This window comes from Phaethon aethereus, assembly GCF_964289735.1.
Source record: "Phaethon aethereus genome assembly, chromosome: 1".
NCBI lineage: Eukaryota > Metazoa > Chordata > Aves > Phaethontiformes > Phaethontidae > Phaethon > Phaethon aethereus.
In genome coordinates, this window is record NC_138575.1 from 117,135,906 (window position 1) to 117,153,178 (window position 17,273).

The window sequence follows — 17,273 nt, forward strand, 5'->3', positions numbered from 1 at the left end:
CTAAGAAACCCAAACAAAAGAAAAAATCCCACCAAAGCTCTGCCTGACAGTGCTGGCCCCTTTGCACAACCCTTGTGCCATGGGATGCATTTCACTTGGAAAGGAAGTGAAAGAAAGGAAAGCAAAGTGATCCTACGAGAAAGCAAAAGCAAAAGTGCAAGGGAAAGGGTGTTGACTAGGAGGACAGAAGAGTAAGTGAAAGGAGTAGTAAGGAGGAAGACCTGGGAGGAGCAGAGAGAAACAGGAGCAAAAGCTCAAAGCTATTACAGAGAGTATCCATATGAAAGTTGGTAAGTTGCTTGTGTGTTTGGGTCAGCTACATTTTTTTTCTTTAGATAGATAGAGGTTTCTTTAAAGACCCTGGCTTTTGAATAGAGATGGAGAGGATGGCATCTGTCCATGATGTTTTCGGGGTGACCCGTGCTGCAGCACGGACCTATTTGAGGAGGCAGGGTCCCACACGCATCTGTCCCAGGAGCAAGCAGTATCACACTGAAGCTTGTTGCCTGCCTGGTGTGGGAGATGCAAGTCTCCCGTAGTCTTTACTGGTGCTTTACTCTTCTCTTTCCCCTATGCAAAGCTGTTGCCGGAACAAAACTCTTGTTTCCTCCTTTGTCAGCTCTGTCAGCTGTGCTGATGGATCTCTTGGATGCGATGCTGCAAGGGGTGTTGAAGGAGGAAAGGCGGTTCGGAGTCAAGGGTGGGTCTGACAGCAGCTTTGCGTGTCTGCTGGGGTAGGTAGGGTGTCTGACCAAGCGTCTGTCAAAACTGAGGAGAAAATTTGTCCTTGAGGCACAGAAAGCTAATTCTTTGCTATAGTGAAAAAGTCACCAAGTAGTCACGTAGCTGGCCCTGTCTCCCGGGTTCAGGTGGTTGCCCCTGCTCCCCACAGCTGTCCTCAGCCTGGGCAGCAGACGTGCCTGCGTTTAGTAATGTGCTTTTTTTCGGTCAATGAATCAGAGATGACTTACCAATATGGATAACAGATTACTGTTCCATACTGTTAATACTCCCATGTTTTGTATCCTGCAGCTGTGGAACATACCAGCTTTTTTTTTTTTTTTTTTAATTTTTGCAGAGATTGTGTTTCCAGCAGACAAACTGGCATCTCATGTGTCTATAACCCCTGAATTTGTTTGTCCTCACCAGAATAACTTCTGTGGTTTGCTGTCTAAATAATCCATGCCAGCCTCTGTGTTCTCAGACCTATCTCATTAGATGGAAGAACGTACTAATTCAAGACTGTTTCCTTGGTGAATCACCTGAGGCTTTCAAAAGTTGTGAAGTTAGGATGTGATTTGCATGTTGTCTTATCTTACGGCTAAATGATCTTTCTTTAATGTGACTAGTCAGGAATGTAGCTTCCAGGCTTTTATGGTCCTGATGCTGCTCTGGGCTTTACCGAGGCAGCTGTCTCAGGCGTGGTGTTTGGTTTTATCTCTTTTTCAAGGGTATTTCATCAGAATGATCTTTTAGCAGCAGAAATGTATCCAGCTAATAACATGCTCAGCAATCCTGACTTACGGCTCTTAAGACAGACCATGAAGCCCCAACTCCTGTAGTTTTATTCTCCAACTCCTCTACTGATAAAACTTGACTTTGATTCAAGGCGTTTGTGTCAAAGGGTCTGGATCTATTTTTGTTGTCGTATTTCCAGACCATATTTTTTTGTTACTTTTGTTCTCTAAAGGAAAACCAAAATGTTTCACTAATTTAACCTTTCCTTTGCTCACAGAAAAAAAATAAAGGTAAGGCTAGTCAGACTGGGAGCTGTCATGTGCTTGATGTGTGCTTGGCACTTTCTCAAGCTAGGAAGGCAGCCAAGTATGCTTTGAATAAGTTTGTCTCCCTGTTGCCAAAGCCCACCAGCCTGCAGTGCCGTGAATTGTAACGATGTTGTTGGCTGTAGCTGAAAGTGAGTTTGCTGCAAGTAGTTAGTTCGTCGGCAGTGAAGAAGAATTTTGTGTGAGCTGGAGATGGTGAGAAGCCTCTTGGGCTTGTGCTGTTGTCTGCATGTTAAGGCTAGGGTAAATAAAACTCTCAGGTTTTCCCCACATTTGTTATTCCTTCTCTTCGTAGGAGTAAGATAATGCAGGAGATTCTCTAAGGCCAAATCAAGGCAGACAGCAAAGATGCAGGTGCAGCATCTTTGTGCCTCCATCTGGGGTCAGATGGATTGTGGCATTTTCTGTACGTTTTGTTGGACTTGTACCCATAAAAACAAGACTCTGTCACATCATGTAAAATTCAGTGTCATGCAGGAACACCAAGCACCGTATTTCCCCCTTCCTTATCCTGACATGCAAGCAGCTGTCACTTGGGTGACGATGGGTGAGCTGCGGGGTCCGAGTGCACGCGGTGAAGGACTTCCTTTGTTGCAGAGCTCTGAGGAAATGAGGCGCCCGGGAGGAGGATTTCTCAATGCCTTTTATTGCTCAGCCTGGCACACACTGTTAAGTCTTTGCCCGGAGCAGATGACCTGGAAGTCTGCAGCACCCAATCAACATAAGAAATCTTGATAAATAAATAAGTGGCTATAAATTTGAGGCAGAGAAAGAGCAGATACTTTTACTGCAGCTACTTAGTGAATCCATTGAAACAGTAAAAGGAACCAGGTGCTTTAAGCATAGAAAAGAGCGATATCCTAACCAGTCCCCTCCCTTTGTTCTCATGTGGCATTCTGCACCAGCAGTGAAGAGGAGAGCACTCGGATCGGCGCTAGCATGTGCTGTGTTGTAGATCATGGTACAGAGTCTCCTTAGTTTTGTGTTATACTTTTAGGATGGCCTTCAGTTGACTTGGACAGCTGTGAGCAGGCATGCCGCTAAGAACTTGCATTAAAAAAAAAAAGGTTTGCCCTTTTGGATTTTGCAGAGTTGGTCAGTTCTAGAAGTAACAAGGGGATCGTCTTTCATGTATGTTTTAAAAGAGGAAAAAGAAATGTGCCAGGAGAGTTGTACCAAAATAATTTTTTGGTTTTTTTTTTTAATTATTCTTCTTTTTAACCATGCAAAACTAACATGTGGCTATAGTTTGAGCAACTTATCATATCCTCTCAAGTCATATGTCCAAAGCCAGGTACAGCCAAAAATGACACTTACAGTTTGTAAACGCCAGCCTGAAGACTTTCTGAGAAAATCAATGAAATAACTGTCCAGCAATAAGTGTACAAAGTATTTGGGTATGGTTGATGAGATTGTCTCCTCCCCTTTGTTGTCTATTTCCCTGCAATAACTTTTACCTGTCATCGTTTGAGAGGATGAAGAAAGAAATTGTCGGGAGGGGGTGTAGTTGGAAAAGCAGCAGTTTCTCTGACCTGGGCAGGTGTGCCTGAAACTGTGGTGTATCAGCTGAGACTGACATCCTTAGACTTAATTTTATTTAAAAAAATAAACTAAGGTGGTTTATACAAGGTTAAAGCAATAAATCATTGGTGTGACTGCTAACAACCCTCTCTCCTCTGTTTTTTCATTAGGTGGCAGTGAAAGTAATTGACAAGAAAAGAGCTAAAAAGGACACTTATGTCACCAAGAATCTGCGACGGGAAGGGCAGATCCAGCAAATGATCCGCCACCCGAATATTGCTCAGCTGCTGGATATATTGGAAACTGAAAACAGCTACTACCTTGTCATGGAACTGTGCCCTGGTGGCAACTTGATGCACAAGATCTACGAGAAAAAAAGGCTTGAGGAGCATGAAGCACGCAAATATATCCGGCAGCTTATCCTGGCAGTTGAACACCTTCACCGGGCAGGAGTAGTTCACAGGTAGTCTTAAAAACCCTCTCTGCTTAAAATTTATCTCAGGGCCTCGAAGTGGTATTGTGACATTTATTGGTATTGTAAGGAGTGTTCCTTTTAAAAACATTCCTGACAGCTTTTTTGGCTAATCTTCATGATATTGTTTAGATGCAGATGTTGTAGACATTAGAAAGTATTGGCAGAAAGCACTTACGTGTATCACTTCAGGTGAGCACACGGGAGCTGTGCTGACTCTGTGTCCTTAAAGATAAGCCTGTGCTTTGCAAAAGTAGGGCTCTTTTCCTGCAAGTAGCACTATTTTGCCTCTTCAAAGCGCTGTGCCAACATTAACTAATGAATCATTGCACTATTTCTTTGAGGAAGTGGTTGTGTCAGTTGTTTTACTGGTGGAAATACAGCAGTATGGGGAGATGAACTGATTTACCCAAAGCCTCGCTGTGATACCTGTGGGACAAAGCCTGCATGGGACCGCAGAAGTCCCTTGCTTCTGCTTCTTTGCTCTTTCCACTGGTTATATTGCCTTGACAGGACCTCACAAGTTTGAATACTGTGAAGTACAAGGCAGAGTATGCAACCGTTCAGTTCATCTCCCAGTGTCTTCTCAAGGGAGATCCAGAGCTATTGAGATACCTCACTTTCTTTCTGTAGAACCTTCTTTCAATCGATGTGTAAGCAGGATGTGGATGTCCTTGCATGAGGTGGATGCTGAGGAGTTAAACGTTTACCTGGTCTCAAGGAGAAACAGGACAAGTTCATCAGAGAGAAGCCTGCAGAGGGTTGCTGAATATGCAGTAGCTACCTCTGCATGAAGTCCTTGAGCAGCAAGTGGTGGAGGCTGGGAGCGTACAGGTGGAGGTATCACACGTGATTGCCTGTCCCTGTACCTTTTTCCACTTCTGTGCTCTTGGCTGCTATGGAGACAGCAGGACAATAGGCTGGGTGAACCTTTGATCTGAGCCAGTATGTCTCCTCTTCTGTTCTTAGGTGTATTTATAGGGTATTGTCTAAGAAGGAGGCTCCGCTTTCTAAATTTGGGCCAACTGGTGTTAAGTCTGGACTCCCACATACTTCCCGTATGATGCTGAGCAACTTGTGTAGGCCCTGTCCTCTTAAGTTATGTAGGCATGTCATAGGAGCTAGACACCTGAATACTTTTGAGGATCTGGATCTTCATTCCCGTGGCTGTACTGACTCTCTAGAAGATGGAGAGCTGTTGTACACACCTGTCCACAGGGCTGTTGTGCAGGCAGCTGGCAAACTGCCTGAAGACAGCCCACAGCCAGGTCCTCCAGCTGTGCCCTGCTGTGTGCTGAGCTGCCTACTGCTGTGCAGCGCTGTTGGGTGCATCGGGATTGGTGGAACTCCATGTGTTCTGAAAACTGCTGTTTTTTTGTCTTGAATCTCTCTGCATGTTCCCTGTGATCCATTAGGGATAGGTAGTACGTGCACAAACAACTTCGGGTGTACTGAGGTCTTATCTTGAGCTAAATTTCTGGTATGACTGTAATATAAATATTTGAGTAGCCACCAGGTCTATTCTGCAGGTTGTCTTATCAGCAGCTAAACTGCTGACCTCCTTAAATTATTAACCCCACAATTTGGGGCATGGAAAAGGAAGAAGACTGCTTGCTGCTCTAAAGGATCAATTGATATCTGGTATGTACAGAGAGAGAGGGGAAGGAAAAAGGTGAAAGTTTCCAAGAGGGGCAGAGGAAAACTTGGCAGGACCAAGATGATTTGTGTTTAGCTTTTAACAGCAATATTGAGTTCAGCAGCAGTTCCTCTCCCTGAAAAATTTACCCTCTGCATAGTGGCTGAAGTGCTTATGGGGGATTGGTAGGTTTGGCTTTGATGCTATTCTTTTTTCAGAGAGAATTCAGATCCACATTTTGTACCAAAATAGCTCATTCACTAGGTTCAAGCTAGAATTGACAGGCTACTGTGGTGGGAAGAAAGCAAGGCTTTGGGGTCCAGAGAGAATGTGAGCACGGGTTCCCGAATGGATGCTGCATGCTTGCAGCAGTTCTGGCCCTCACCCACTCTTCCACTCTGCTCTGTGAACATAAGTGCAGCTTACAGACACTGAAGTGTGAGGGACCTTCATGAATGGAGGGAGGAAGCAGCCCTGGAAATACTGACGTGCTCTGCTGCATCTGGCAGCTGAGCTCTCTCCGTTTAGCCCCGTGGTGTTGGATTAATCCTTACCCCAAAGGCAGCATACTCCATCCACTTCATTTCTCAGATCACAGCACGGCACAGAGCTTGTTCTTGGGAGTCTTCCATCCAGATAATGAGCAGGTCCAGTTCTGCCTAAACTGATAAAATTTGACAGAATCACAGGCATTATATCTGCAAGTATTTCCTCTAGCTTAACCATTCAATGTCTTGACTTATTCTACAAACAAAGTACAGAGAGCAGCATAGAGATGCAGAAAAAACACTGATGACGTGATCCAGATTTATTCTCCTGGTTCTCTGTGAGGAGGAGAGGGAGAAAGAATAATAGTTACCCCAGGAGTTGTCCCTCAGGGTCTCAGGCTTTTGACCATGGCAACTCTAAAATCAGACTACGCAATGAGCAACTGAAGAGGGGGAAAAAATAGTGCAGCAGTCTGATTCACTCTCACCCTGGATGAAATGGTAATGTTCTGTTGTTGTTATTGTTATTTTTAAAGAAGGTAAAAATAACAGCACTTTCATCTATGTGGTGATCTGTGGGTGTTTGCATTCAGTGTGTGTGAAACAAAACACAGCATCCTAGGCCAGAAAGCAGTCTACTGTTTGCCTCTCTCCAAATGCTTTCATCATTCATGTTGAATGGGGCAGGACATTGAAAAGTGTTCACTGACTATTTTATTACAAAAGTCACCAGCGTTTTTGTCTGCATTGTTTGGGGAATAATATAGATGACTTGCCCTGTTCTAATAACTCAGGATGAAAAAAAGCCAGATGAAACAAGTTGCATGAAATTTGGTTACATTATTTGATGAATATTACTCAGTAAGCTTCATGACTTACGATCAAGACTTGGCATGGCAGAAAAGCACTGTGATCTTTGGGCAAGAGCTGGGACACAGAACTCAATGGAAAAGCTTCTCTTAAGAGGCGGTGATGTGCAAACAGCCTAAAATGAAAAATCTTCAAGAAACCTCATTTTATTTAGAGAGGTTAAAAAAACAAAACTCATGTTTGACTGTATAGATGTATTTTAAATTATAAATATTTCATCTCTTACGATGGATGAAGACTACAAGTTCCTGAGTGCTGGAGCCACATCTTTGGTGAGGGGTGTCCAGTGTTCAGAACTCCTTGGCTGCTCACTGCAAAAAGAAATGCTGCTCTTTATATATATAATTGCATGTAATCATTTGTGTTTCATTCCTTCTATCAGAAGAGCTGGTTGGTTGCTAAAAATACACTTGCAACAAGCTCAGCTGTGAATCAGGTAGGAATATTTATCTTTCCCTCTGACAGAGGAAAACAAACCCAAATGGCAGTATCTGGTGGAGCTTTCTCTTTTCAGAGGGTGTTTACATAGGCCTTCATGCTGTCAAAAAGCAGGATGAACAATAAGCCCCTTGGGAGTATAAGGACAACAGAGAAAATGAAGTGAAAGCCTTGATGCTTGCCACTGCATCCCACAGGAAATTCTCAACAACCCTTTTAAAGTAATTTTAACAAAATTCAATCCCATTCAGTGCAATTACTGTCAGGATGTCAAAGAAAAGAATTTAATAATGTATTGGTAGCAAAGATAGCTTTCTGTATTCCCCCTTTTTTTGTCTTTGTGGCAGCACATTCATACTTTCCACTGCCATTTTGTAATTAAAAGCAGATCAGGACTTTGAAAGGCAAAAAACCCTGAGGTTTTGAGCAGAGTTTATATATTTTTCCATGATCTCTTTCCCTAACAGAGTAAGGTGGTGCCATATGATCCAGTTGCTCAGGGTGCTATGGAATTCCTGCATTGGTACTGGCTTCTTTGACACACTGGCTTTGATAACTTCCATCCTATTAATTTTAAGTTCCAGTAGTCTGGCTGCTGATGCAATATTTATGACAGATCCTGCACTACAGAACAAGGTCTCCTTTTGAAGTGCAAAGCTGGTTTGTCTTTCTACTTTATGTCAGATTTCAAAATTACCTTTGGGCATTCGTTCTTGGAGTACTCTGCTGTAGACAAACTAAACATTGTTTTAGTGAAGACAATAGACTGAATTCCTCTTTTACAGAGGTAACCGCATTGAATTCTGTGACGTTGTGACTGATAGAAGAATTGGGCTCAATAAATAATATTTTGATAACAAAATATTGAAATGTACATACATACAAAATACATACTTTGAAATGTATATTGACATGATGATGAACCCAAGTCTCTGCAACCTTTCCAAGTCACCTCTGGCTCTTGCATGGGGCTAGAAGGTGGGCTTGTGGGTTGGTAGTTAAGGAGTGATTTTTTTTTTTTTTTTTTTTTTTTTGTGGTGCTGTTCTGATTAAAAATAAGGTGCAGAAGACAGCAGCCAACAACTGCTCCTTTGCAGATGCTTGCTGGTAAAACCTTCCTTCTTACCCCTTCTCCCCTAGACAAGAAATAAAGTGTGAAAGGCAAAAACTTCAATTTTGCTGTCTGATGCCTGCAATGGCACTGAATAAGCTGCTTTCAAGAGCACACTGAGCTAACAGCTGAAGCTTGGGGTAGCTTGCTCAGCAGAGCAAGTTTGTGTTGCTCAGTGGAGTCACTGGCTGGAGTTGGGCTTTCGAAAGTGGTCTCTGAAGGTCCAAGCAAAGCCAGAGACAAATCAGCTGCATCAACAGCAGAACAAACTCCCAAACAAACCATCCCATGAAGAAGGTATATTTTCAAGTTCGGGAAATGCCAACTGTATGCTGCTAGCTTCACAAGCTGACAAGGCATAAATGTATGCTGATTCTCCACATTGTGGTAATGCAGCTTGATCTTTCTTGAGTGTCTTCATTATTCATAGATTTGACTAACTTGTACTGTACCATAGTTAGACACTCTCAGCATCATGGAACTAATCCCTCAGGAAAAGGTAATATTTTTTTTTTTCCTTTAGTATTTAAGCACTGACAATGTTTTGAAGTTTTTCAGTAATGAATGCCAAAAATTTGCTTAAGGCCAGTTGAGGGGGAAACAACAATAATCCTTTATTCCCATTTTTTGAGGAGCTATGACAGTAAGGAACAAGATCAGATTTACTTCAAGGAGGGAAACTGAAGGTCTCCAGCAACTGCATTTCTTCTCCCCACCTCAAGCCCATGCAGCATGGCATGTGCTGCTGGTATAAGGGAGTGCTTGCCTGGCCCTTCCAGTCACAAAGCAGCTGTGTCCAGCTCTGGGAACCCATCAAGAAGTGCAATTCACTTAAACTCTGAGGACCTTTGAGTCTGCAGGGACCAGCATATGTACCTGATGTTCAACGCTCTGGGTCTTCTCACTGACTTCAGCAAGGAGTTCAGTCGCTGTGTGTGTCATAGCTGGTAACTCACATTCTCCCTTGCAGTATCCAGCTATTAAAAACATACAAAAAACTCCACTGACTAAAATAAATAAGGTGGTATGTGCATGAAATTCAGGGTTCCCTAACACTTTGTGGGTGCAATGGTGCTACTTTTTCCATTGCAATAAATTAATGTAAACGTTCAAACAAAGCAGTAACTCAGGTAAGCCACTCTTGTAAAAAATAATTAAAGTTTGAATTGGACAGAACTGACATCATAAAGAATTTAGGAAGTTTGGGGAAATGAGTCCTGTCTGCAGGGTGAGCCTAAGGCAGATATGTAATTGGAGTGTACCACTGCACATTTTGTCAAAAAGAAACAGTGGGTAATCTGGTGCATTGTTAAAGTCCCCTAAGGTATTCACTGAATAACCCTTCTGTCCTGATGGCCACAGATCTTGTGCAGACACGCAGGCTCTGTTTGCACTTCTGCTGTCCTGGCTGTGGGTACCTGCCATCTCTACACCCTGCTGCCAGCCTGGTGCAGGGGCTCGGGCTGCCCGGTGCCCATGTACGGGTCCATGTCTGCATAGCAGCGGTTCTCCAACGATGGCTTAGTCTGGGAATTTTTGGTTTGGTTTTGTAGAGCTTTTGCTTAATATTTCTAAGGCTGGTTAGCATGGAATCTTCTCGTTAGGTTGTATCAAGGAGTAAAAAGCCTGTTGTCACCTTTGCTCCTGGTGTCACACCAAAAAACAGTGCTTTGATATTGACATGGATTGACAAAAACATGGTGCATGTGGACTATTAGATCAGTTACCACTTACCATCAAATCTACCGAGAACAGACATATGGGTAAACATCTTTAATTAACTGGGTTTAATTGCACTCTGTGCTGAAGCTATATTTAATTTTTTATTTTTTTCCTCTGAGCTTTAAAATGCCCTGTAATATTTACCTTTAGTTGTTTGGGTTTTTTTTTACCTTGAAACCTTTTAACCTTTTCTTGTGTTTATGTTTAGGCCTCCTGTCACTCATTTATTATTCTAATTGCCAGCATGTCTTTTCTCCTCAGCTTACAGCTTTCATCTTTCCGTTCCCTTTCTTTATTTTTGAAGTCTTACCTCTTTTTAGGTAGTGTTTAATATACTCAGAGCTTCCAAATGGCCTTTCTCCTTCAAGACATTGTACTGAGCACTGCAGCCTATGACCCAAAGTTCCATGTGCTTCTGTTGATCTGGGTTTAGTGTTGGTTTTTAGTGTTTTTTGGTTTTTTTTTTCTCTTTCTCATACTGTTTTTTTGGCAGTCTCTCCTGTTAAATTCCCAGCCCTAATATCTTTCTAGAGGCTAATTGCACTGTTGGTGAAAACTTCCACCTGCAAGCAATAAAGAGGCGAGATGTGAAGAAATAAGCCCTTTTTTGGCAGTAGAGGGAAGCAGAAGTGGGTTGATCTGGATCCGTCTGGCGGAGCACGTCCTCCTTGTATTGAGCCGTTTCTCAGCGGCAGCGGTTGCCCTATGAGGGAAGCTCCATCCGCAGGACACAGGATGGTGGGTTTGCAGTGCCAACGCAGCACATGGAGTCTCCTGTGGATGAGGAGAGGGATGCCGTGGATGCCAGCCGGGCTCATGGAGTGCTCGCCCTCGGAGCGGGAGCAGGGCAGGAGAGTGGGCTCTTTGTAGGCTGGGTCTTGGTCAAAACATGGCCGGATGTGGTTATATCTCTGCCATGGTATTTGAAATTAGCTGTCACTTTTAACGTGGCTCTCCTCAGGGTAACACACTGGGTTATTGCCAGAGGAGGGAACATAATCCCCTCCTTCTGTCTCTCAGGCTGGCATTTTATTGATTGAGTTATGTTTTTTCTCTGAGAAGAGGGCTGGTGCAGAAGGCAGTCTTCTCCTCAAGAGATGTTCGGCTGGATGCTCTAGGAAAGCCTGGATATCGCCCCTGAATACCTGCAATTTGCAAAATACTCTCCTTCGGTAGATTTATATAGTTTTTCCCCAATTTCTTTTCACATGCGAAGCCAGGAAAATGTGCAAGAAATGCTTACTGGGGTGTCGAAACATCTGTTTGGAGAAGGTCCTTGTGGTCATATTGATAAAGTGAGTGGCATCCTACCTGCGAGTACTCTTCTGCCTTAGGTTTATTTGAAACACAACAAGGGCATAAAATGAAAGGGAGAGGAATGTTTTAAAAAAGGCTTGGAGTTGGTCACAGCTATTTTTCTTTCTTTCCCAGATCCTTTCTTGTGGAAGTACTTGGTTTGGTTTGGTTGGTTTACTTGTCTTATTTTATTAAGCCTTATATCTTCATCTGTAGTAGAGGCATCCTTCATTACTCCCTTTGCCTTACAAAGGCAAAATACCATGGATGTCACTGACTTCCCGTAGTTTTAGCTGATGGCTTTATTATCCACATTTTTCCAAAGTCTGCTGGGAGGAGCATGACTGACTGACTGAGCTATTGATATGCTGGCATGGGGGCTGACTGTTAGAAATATTTTGTGTCTGGATGGGGGGAAAATTCTAGTGATAGACACAGCTGACTGCTAGAAGTCATGGACAAGTTGTGTAGCAACCTAAATTATTTTTTCATATTATACTTAATGCTTAGCCTGTACAGTTTGGGGTTTTGGGCTGGTTTTGTGTGTGTGTGATCTCTGGGATATTTTTCTTAGGTAGAACATGGCTTGGGAAAGTGCAACCTCATTCTTAAGTGATGAAAGGGCACATGGAAAGTGAACAATGTGCTGATGTACATATCAGAAGAAGGGTCGGTTGTCTTGTACAAGGAGACTACCTTCATTTTATCCTCTCTCTCACGAAACTGGTCCAAGCCTTGATCAGTACAGTGATGCTGTGGGGTTGGGCAGGGTCACATGGTGGAGAAAGCACTAATGTGGCACTCAGAAAACCTGTGTGCCTTCTTTTGGCTTTGTTGCTTGCCTTCCGGATGGCATTGGGCAAGTCATTTCAATCCCTCAGCCTCAGTTTTCACCTCTAGCATATGGGTGTACTAATGCTGACCACCTCTATTAGGAGTTTGAGTACTTCATCCCCAGGGAGGGGATTTGAAATGTTTCCAGTGTATAACATTTCTGCAAACTTTTAAGTACCTGAGAAATTTTAAGAACCTGATTAATCACAGGATGTACTGACAAATGTTTATAACGTCATTTTGTGCCTGAAGAATAGGTGTGAAACTGTGTGTGAAAGCACTGGTAATTTTGGAGAGGATGCATGGTGCTTTCTGCTTTGAATGTGGAACTTTGTGCACTGCTTTCATTATACCTGTTATTATAAATGAATCTTGTAAATACACTGATGAGAGTGTTGGGAAGGTGTTTCATTATTTTGGAGTCTCACTCTAAATATTTTTTTTCTTTCAGAGACTTGAAGATAGAAAATCTGTTGCTAGATGAAGACAACAATATCAAGCTTATTGGTATGAAACCAGTTTGGCAATTCCAGTAATTAAAATTGATAGTTTTATAAAGAGAGTTTTTGAGACTTCATAATCCTCCATGTGACAACTCCTAATGTTGCTGCAGAGAGGAGCTGAGAGAGTATAGATAGCAATCAAGCTGTTCCTGACAGCATCTTGTGGAAAAAAAAAAAATGTTCTGAATAATTCAGCTTGAACTGGGTATGGGAATAATCCTACATCTTTTAACCAACAGCTTTCATATTCAAATCAGGAACTTGGTAAAGAAGTAAAAAATTGACACTACAGAAGTAATTTATTTTATTATCTTGATAATTTCATATTTACTAAGGGTTGGATTCTGCCCCCATATGCATATGCTTCTGCTGAAGTCAGTGGGAGTTGCACACATTTTTAGCAGCTGGCAAGATTTGGTCCTATATTTATATTTGTAAAATTTGCTTCCAGCACCCAATATGAAATTGGTTTAGAGGGCTGTTAAAAAATAAAAAAGATCAACGATAGAGTCTTGATCGTATTTGGGTATCAGTTGTACGCAGCGCTCGATTCATTCAAGTTGTGCAGACATTTTAGATTAATCATCAGTGGGTACAGTCTCTCACTGCCTTTGTGTAACTGCCATTAATATTAATGTGGGCATTGAAAAGAAAATATCCCCGTCATAAAATAAACCCCAAACATCTGTTTATGTTTATCTCCATGCCTACACTTTTGCCAACAGCAGTGTCTGTGATTGCAGACTGAAAAATTTGACTGACTTTCTGTCTTCAAAAGGTTTCATGATCTGAAAAGTGACAAAAAACACTTAACATTCAGGTCAAATGGACACTCACTGTAACGTGCAAATCGCATGCATCTCCAAACAAACAAGAGGAGGATGGTTAATGAAATCTGAAATATTAAAAATTTACTTAGGGCATTCAGTCTTTGGAAATATTACCCCAACTTTTAGTCATAACTCTGTAGCAAATCAACCGACTCTGGGAAAATAATAGCAAGAGAACTCTGCATTACCTCAGCTATGGGTCAAGAGGATACAGATATGGTACCATGAATCATTCATCAGTAATGATGGATACCACCCATTATCTTGATTTAGGAGATAAGTGAGACCAGATGGTTTGCAACAGTGCTACATGAACATCTGATAGATTTAAGAATTTCTGTAACTTTCCTGTTATTGGGTGTTTGGTTCTACAACAGTATGTGAACTTGACATCCAAACCCAGACCTAATCAGATGATACATGTACAATTAAAACTCACATGCCAAAAAATTACTTCAGAGCTGTTCCTGCAGTTTCATTTGCTTCGGTTGCATAGAAAGGTCTCCTCGCAGTGGGTGGTGTGGGAAGAATAGAGAAAAGAGACAGTTCGATCTTCTGTAGCCCCACCAGCGTTGAAATAAATTGTCCTCAGATCTGCAGCCTGATGTTTTAAGCAAAGCAGATTGAACACAATGTGTATTTTAAAACAAAGCAATTAAATCTCACCATCCAACTGGGTATGTTATAGAAGAATAAAGGTTGCTTTATTAGTAATAATTTTGCTGTAAGTAAAAACAGGTTTAATATCACAGTCAGCCCATGCCGTATCTCCCTAGCAATGCTGGTGATCTCTGGTTGTTCACCCTGAAGAAGCAGTACCTCTGTTCTTCGTGTTCTGTCTGTTGTGCTTGTGGGGAAAGCTGGAGCAGGGGCTGCAGAAACCGGCCTCAAGTCCCTGGGCAACTTCGCCTCACCAGCACTTCTTTTTGCAGGTGGTAGCAGAAGTAGTGCTTGAACTGCCACACAGCTTTCCATTGCCACCAGGGTTTCCCAAGATAATGAAATTTATCCAGCACCCATCTATGGCTGGTGGAATAGACCAGATAAATTATAGACCAGATAATTTACTCCTCTTCCTCCTTCCTGCCTGTTCCCTCACTCAGCTCATTCAGCGCTCAGTAAAATATTTTATGTAGTCTGTCTTTCTAGAAATGTGATGGATCAGTTGTGTCATCACATAGTCCTGCCCAGGAAGATTCTTCAGGAGTGAAGAATATGTTTTGAGGACTTACGTGCTGCTTTTCATGCTTGAGAGCAGAGACTGTAAGCTACAAAACCAGCTCACATTAACTGTTTTGGGGTGGGAGCTTGGTCTCCATGTCTTGTGCAGCAGCAAAAACACCAGTATCTAATAAAAATGTTAGTCTTGTAATAACTGTGAAATGAGGAAAACCCACCATAAAGGAAAAAGAAAAGGTGAAATGAAGATTAAAAATGTACCAGGAAGTGACATTGAAAGTCCCTGCTTGCTCATGCATTTCCATGAGAACTGAATCCCTTGAGTCCCTTTCTTCACCCAGCTGCTTAATGGCACCTTGCTTTTGTTACTCTTTGTCATGTAGCTAAAAAATGGTTTATAATATGTTCTTAGACAGTATTATTAGAAAAATTCCCTTTGCTTTGTTAAGTGGACTTACTCTTAGCTGACTGTTACGTCTCAAATCTAAAAACATCAGAACAGCAGACACTGGAAATAACTCGCTTCTCTTCATCTACTAGCCACCTCTTCATCTACCGTGTGGGGATAGCTGTCTGATAAAGATGCCATGAAAAGCTACTCATGGGCCATGCGAAGTCCTTGGCGTCCTGCTCAAGGGCCTGTAGCACCAGAAGGACCCTTGCCAATACATAGCTCTGTGGAGCTCTGCTGGTCAGACTTGTCCATGAGCTTGGTGCTAAGGCTTCTGTTATTTAATAGCTCTTTCCCCATTCCAACTGTCACAGCTTCAGTGATAGCCATATATCCATATCTTAATGTTGATTTCCTGGAGGTGTTAAAGAGTAGTAGTGTTACGGTAGTAGTGTTATGCGGTACTTTGGGAGTAGGAACAGTGGGGGTGGTGGAGTTTCCATGTCATAATATTTACTTTGAAAAACCAAGCGTGGCCTTTGATCTGAATTCTGTAATTAGCTCAGCTTATTGAAAGGAAGCCCGAGACAGAGGCAGGAATGGCAGTGAAATTATCAATGCTGGTGGTAATAATGTTCTTATCAAGATCAGCAGTGCATCCTTAATAAAAATCACACTGTGATCACAATGTGCTGCCACAGTGTTAATAACAAGATTCCCATTTATTTTGTGATGAAATCCCTGTCCCCAAAATATGTGTGTTTGCACGCATTCTGCATTTCAACAGGCGCTAGGAAAAACAGAAGAGTATACCAGCCTAGATTAAACGAATGAGCTGAAGAAAGTGAATAAGATGTTTATAGTTTAAGCAAATAAAATAACAAAAACCTTCACTAGAGTATACCTCCACTGATAATGATAAAGGGATGCAGATTTACACCATCTCAGAATATAGCCCTTATATACTTTGATTGTAAAATATTATATTACAATCAAGTAATTTTGAGGTGGTATTACACAGTAGGGTAAAGACCATGAATAATACTGTGTGGAGATATTATTTCTAGGAGTTTTAAAAAGTAATTTATAGTTGACATAACTTATCTCAGGCCATAGCTAATAAATACGTTAATTAAGTAAATGGATCCTCGGAAGTATTTGTATAAGCCCCAGGGATAATACATATCTAGCAGAGATGATTAAGCAGTGTTCAGAGACAATTGTTTTCCATCAGAGGCAAGGAAATTGTCTTGATCCTCCCTTCAGTTTTGACAATATTCTCCAGCAAAACCCCTTTGAGCCTCTGTAGATGTTAATATGGTGATTCTTGTCTCTCTTGTGCTTGTCTCGCTCTCAGAGATGCAGCCAGTTGAGTGGAAAGCACTGTGCAGTCATTTGGGCACTCCAGCTCACATAGTCATCTTTATAATTGCATTTCTTTGTAAGCGCTATTATTTTTTTGCCTGGTTTTGTAAGAGAACAAGGCTTATGTGACTGCCCTGTCAGGGCGCTTCTAAAACCCTGAGGAACTCTTGTCTGATTTCAGCCAAATTTAACGTGGGGTGAAAGCTAAAGGACAGGCCATTACTTTGAGTCTTATGCAAATAAGCCCGCAGGTAAGGGAGAGGAACGCAAATTAATGACTCTGGAGAGAGAGTATTGCATGGGCTCAACAGTTGCCTGCTACATTCAGCCTGCAAGATGTGATGCTTTTAGCCCAGCCAGGCAGGTGGGTAGCACACACAGGAAGCTGCTGTTCTACAAGAGACATGGGTGCAAGACACAAGCCTATAGGAAGAGGATTCAGCGGTCTGCTTCTCCTGACTGCCTCATTTATGTATAAGACAGTTTTCATTTTAAACAAGCATGCATTCTGGGAATTTTTAAGAAGACTGGATCAAAAAAAAGACAGGAACAAAACAAATCTCAGTGTTCTTAATAGCAGTACTTTTGTTGTTGCTGCTGTCATCAATAACGAGTTATTAATAAATGTGAACATCTGTGATTGTGACTACCCTTGATCTGCTACTCCTGGATGTGTTGCCCGGCAGCAAAGGCCGTTCTCCCAGCCTGTCAGCGTTGCCCATGTCATCCTCCTCCTTGCAAGTTGTCTTGCTTCTTCCCCTTGTCACATCAAGTTGGTTGACTTCACTTTCAAGGCCCTTTGCAGCTTCTCCTCACCTTCTACATCAGCTGTG

General features: G+C 42.1%; 1 protein-coding gene across 1 annotated transcript in view; it reads left to right on the top strand.

Moving 5' to 3' along the window:
* HUNK (hormonally up-regulated Neu-associated kinase) overlaps positions 1-17,273 on the top strand; it is a gene marked incomplete at both ends in the record, with an annotated part of 59,994 nt that overhangs the window by 16,070 nt on the left and 26,651 nt on the right. Inside the window, 2 exons of the mRNA XM_082011765.1 lie at positions 3,476-3,768; positions 12,624-12,679. Coding sequence (XP_081867891.1) covers positions 3,476-3,768; positions 12,624-12,679 — 349 coding nt within the window. The remainder of the gene's footprint in view (positions 1-3,475; positions 3,769-12,623; positions 12,680-17,273) is intronic.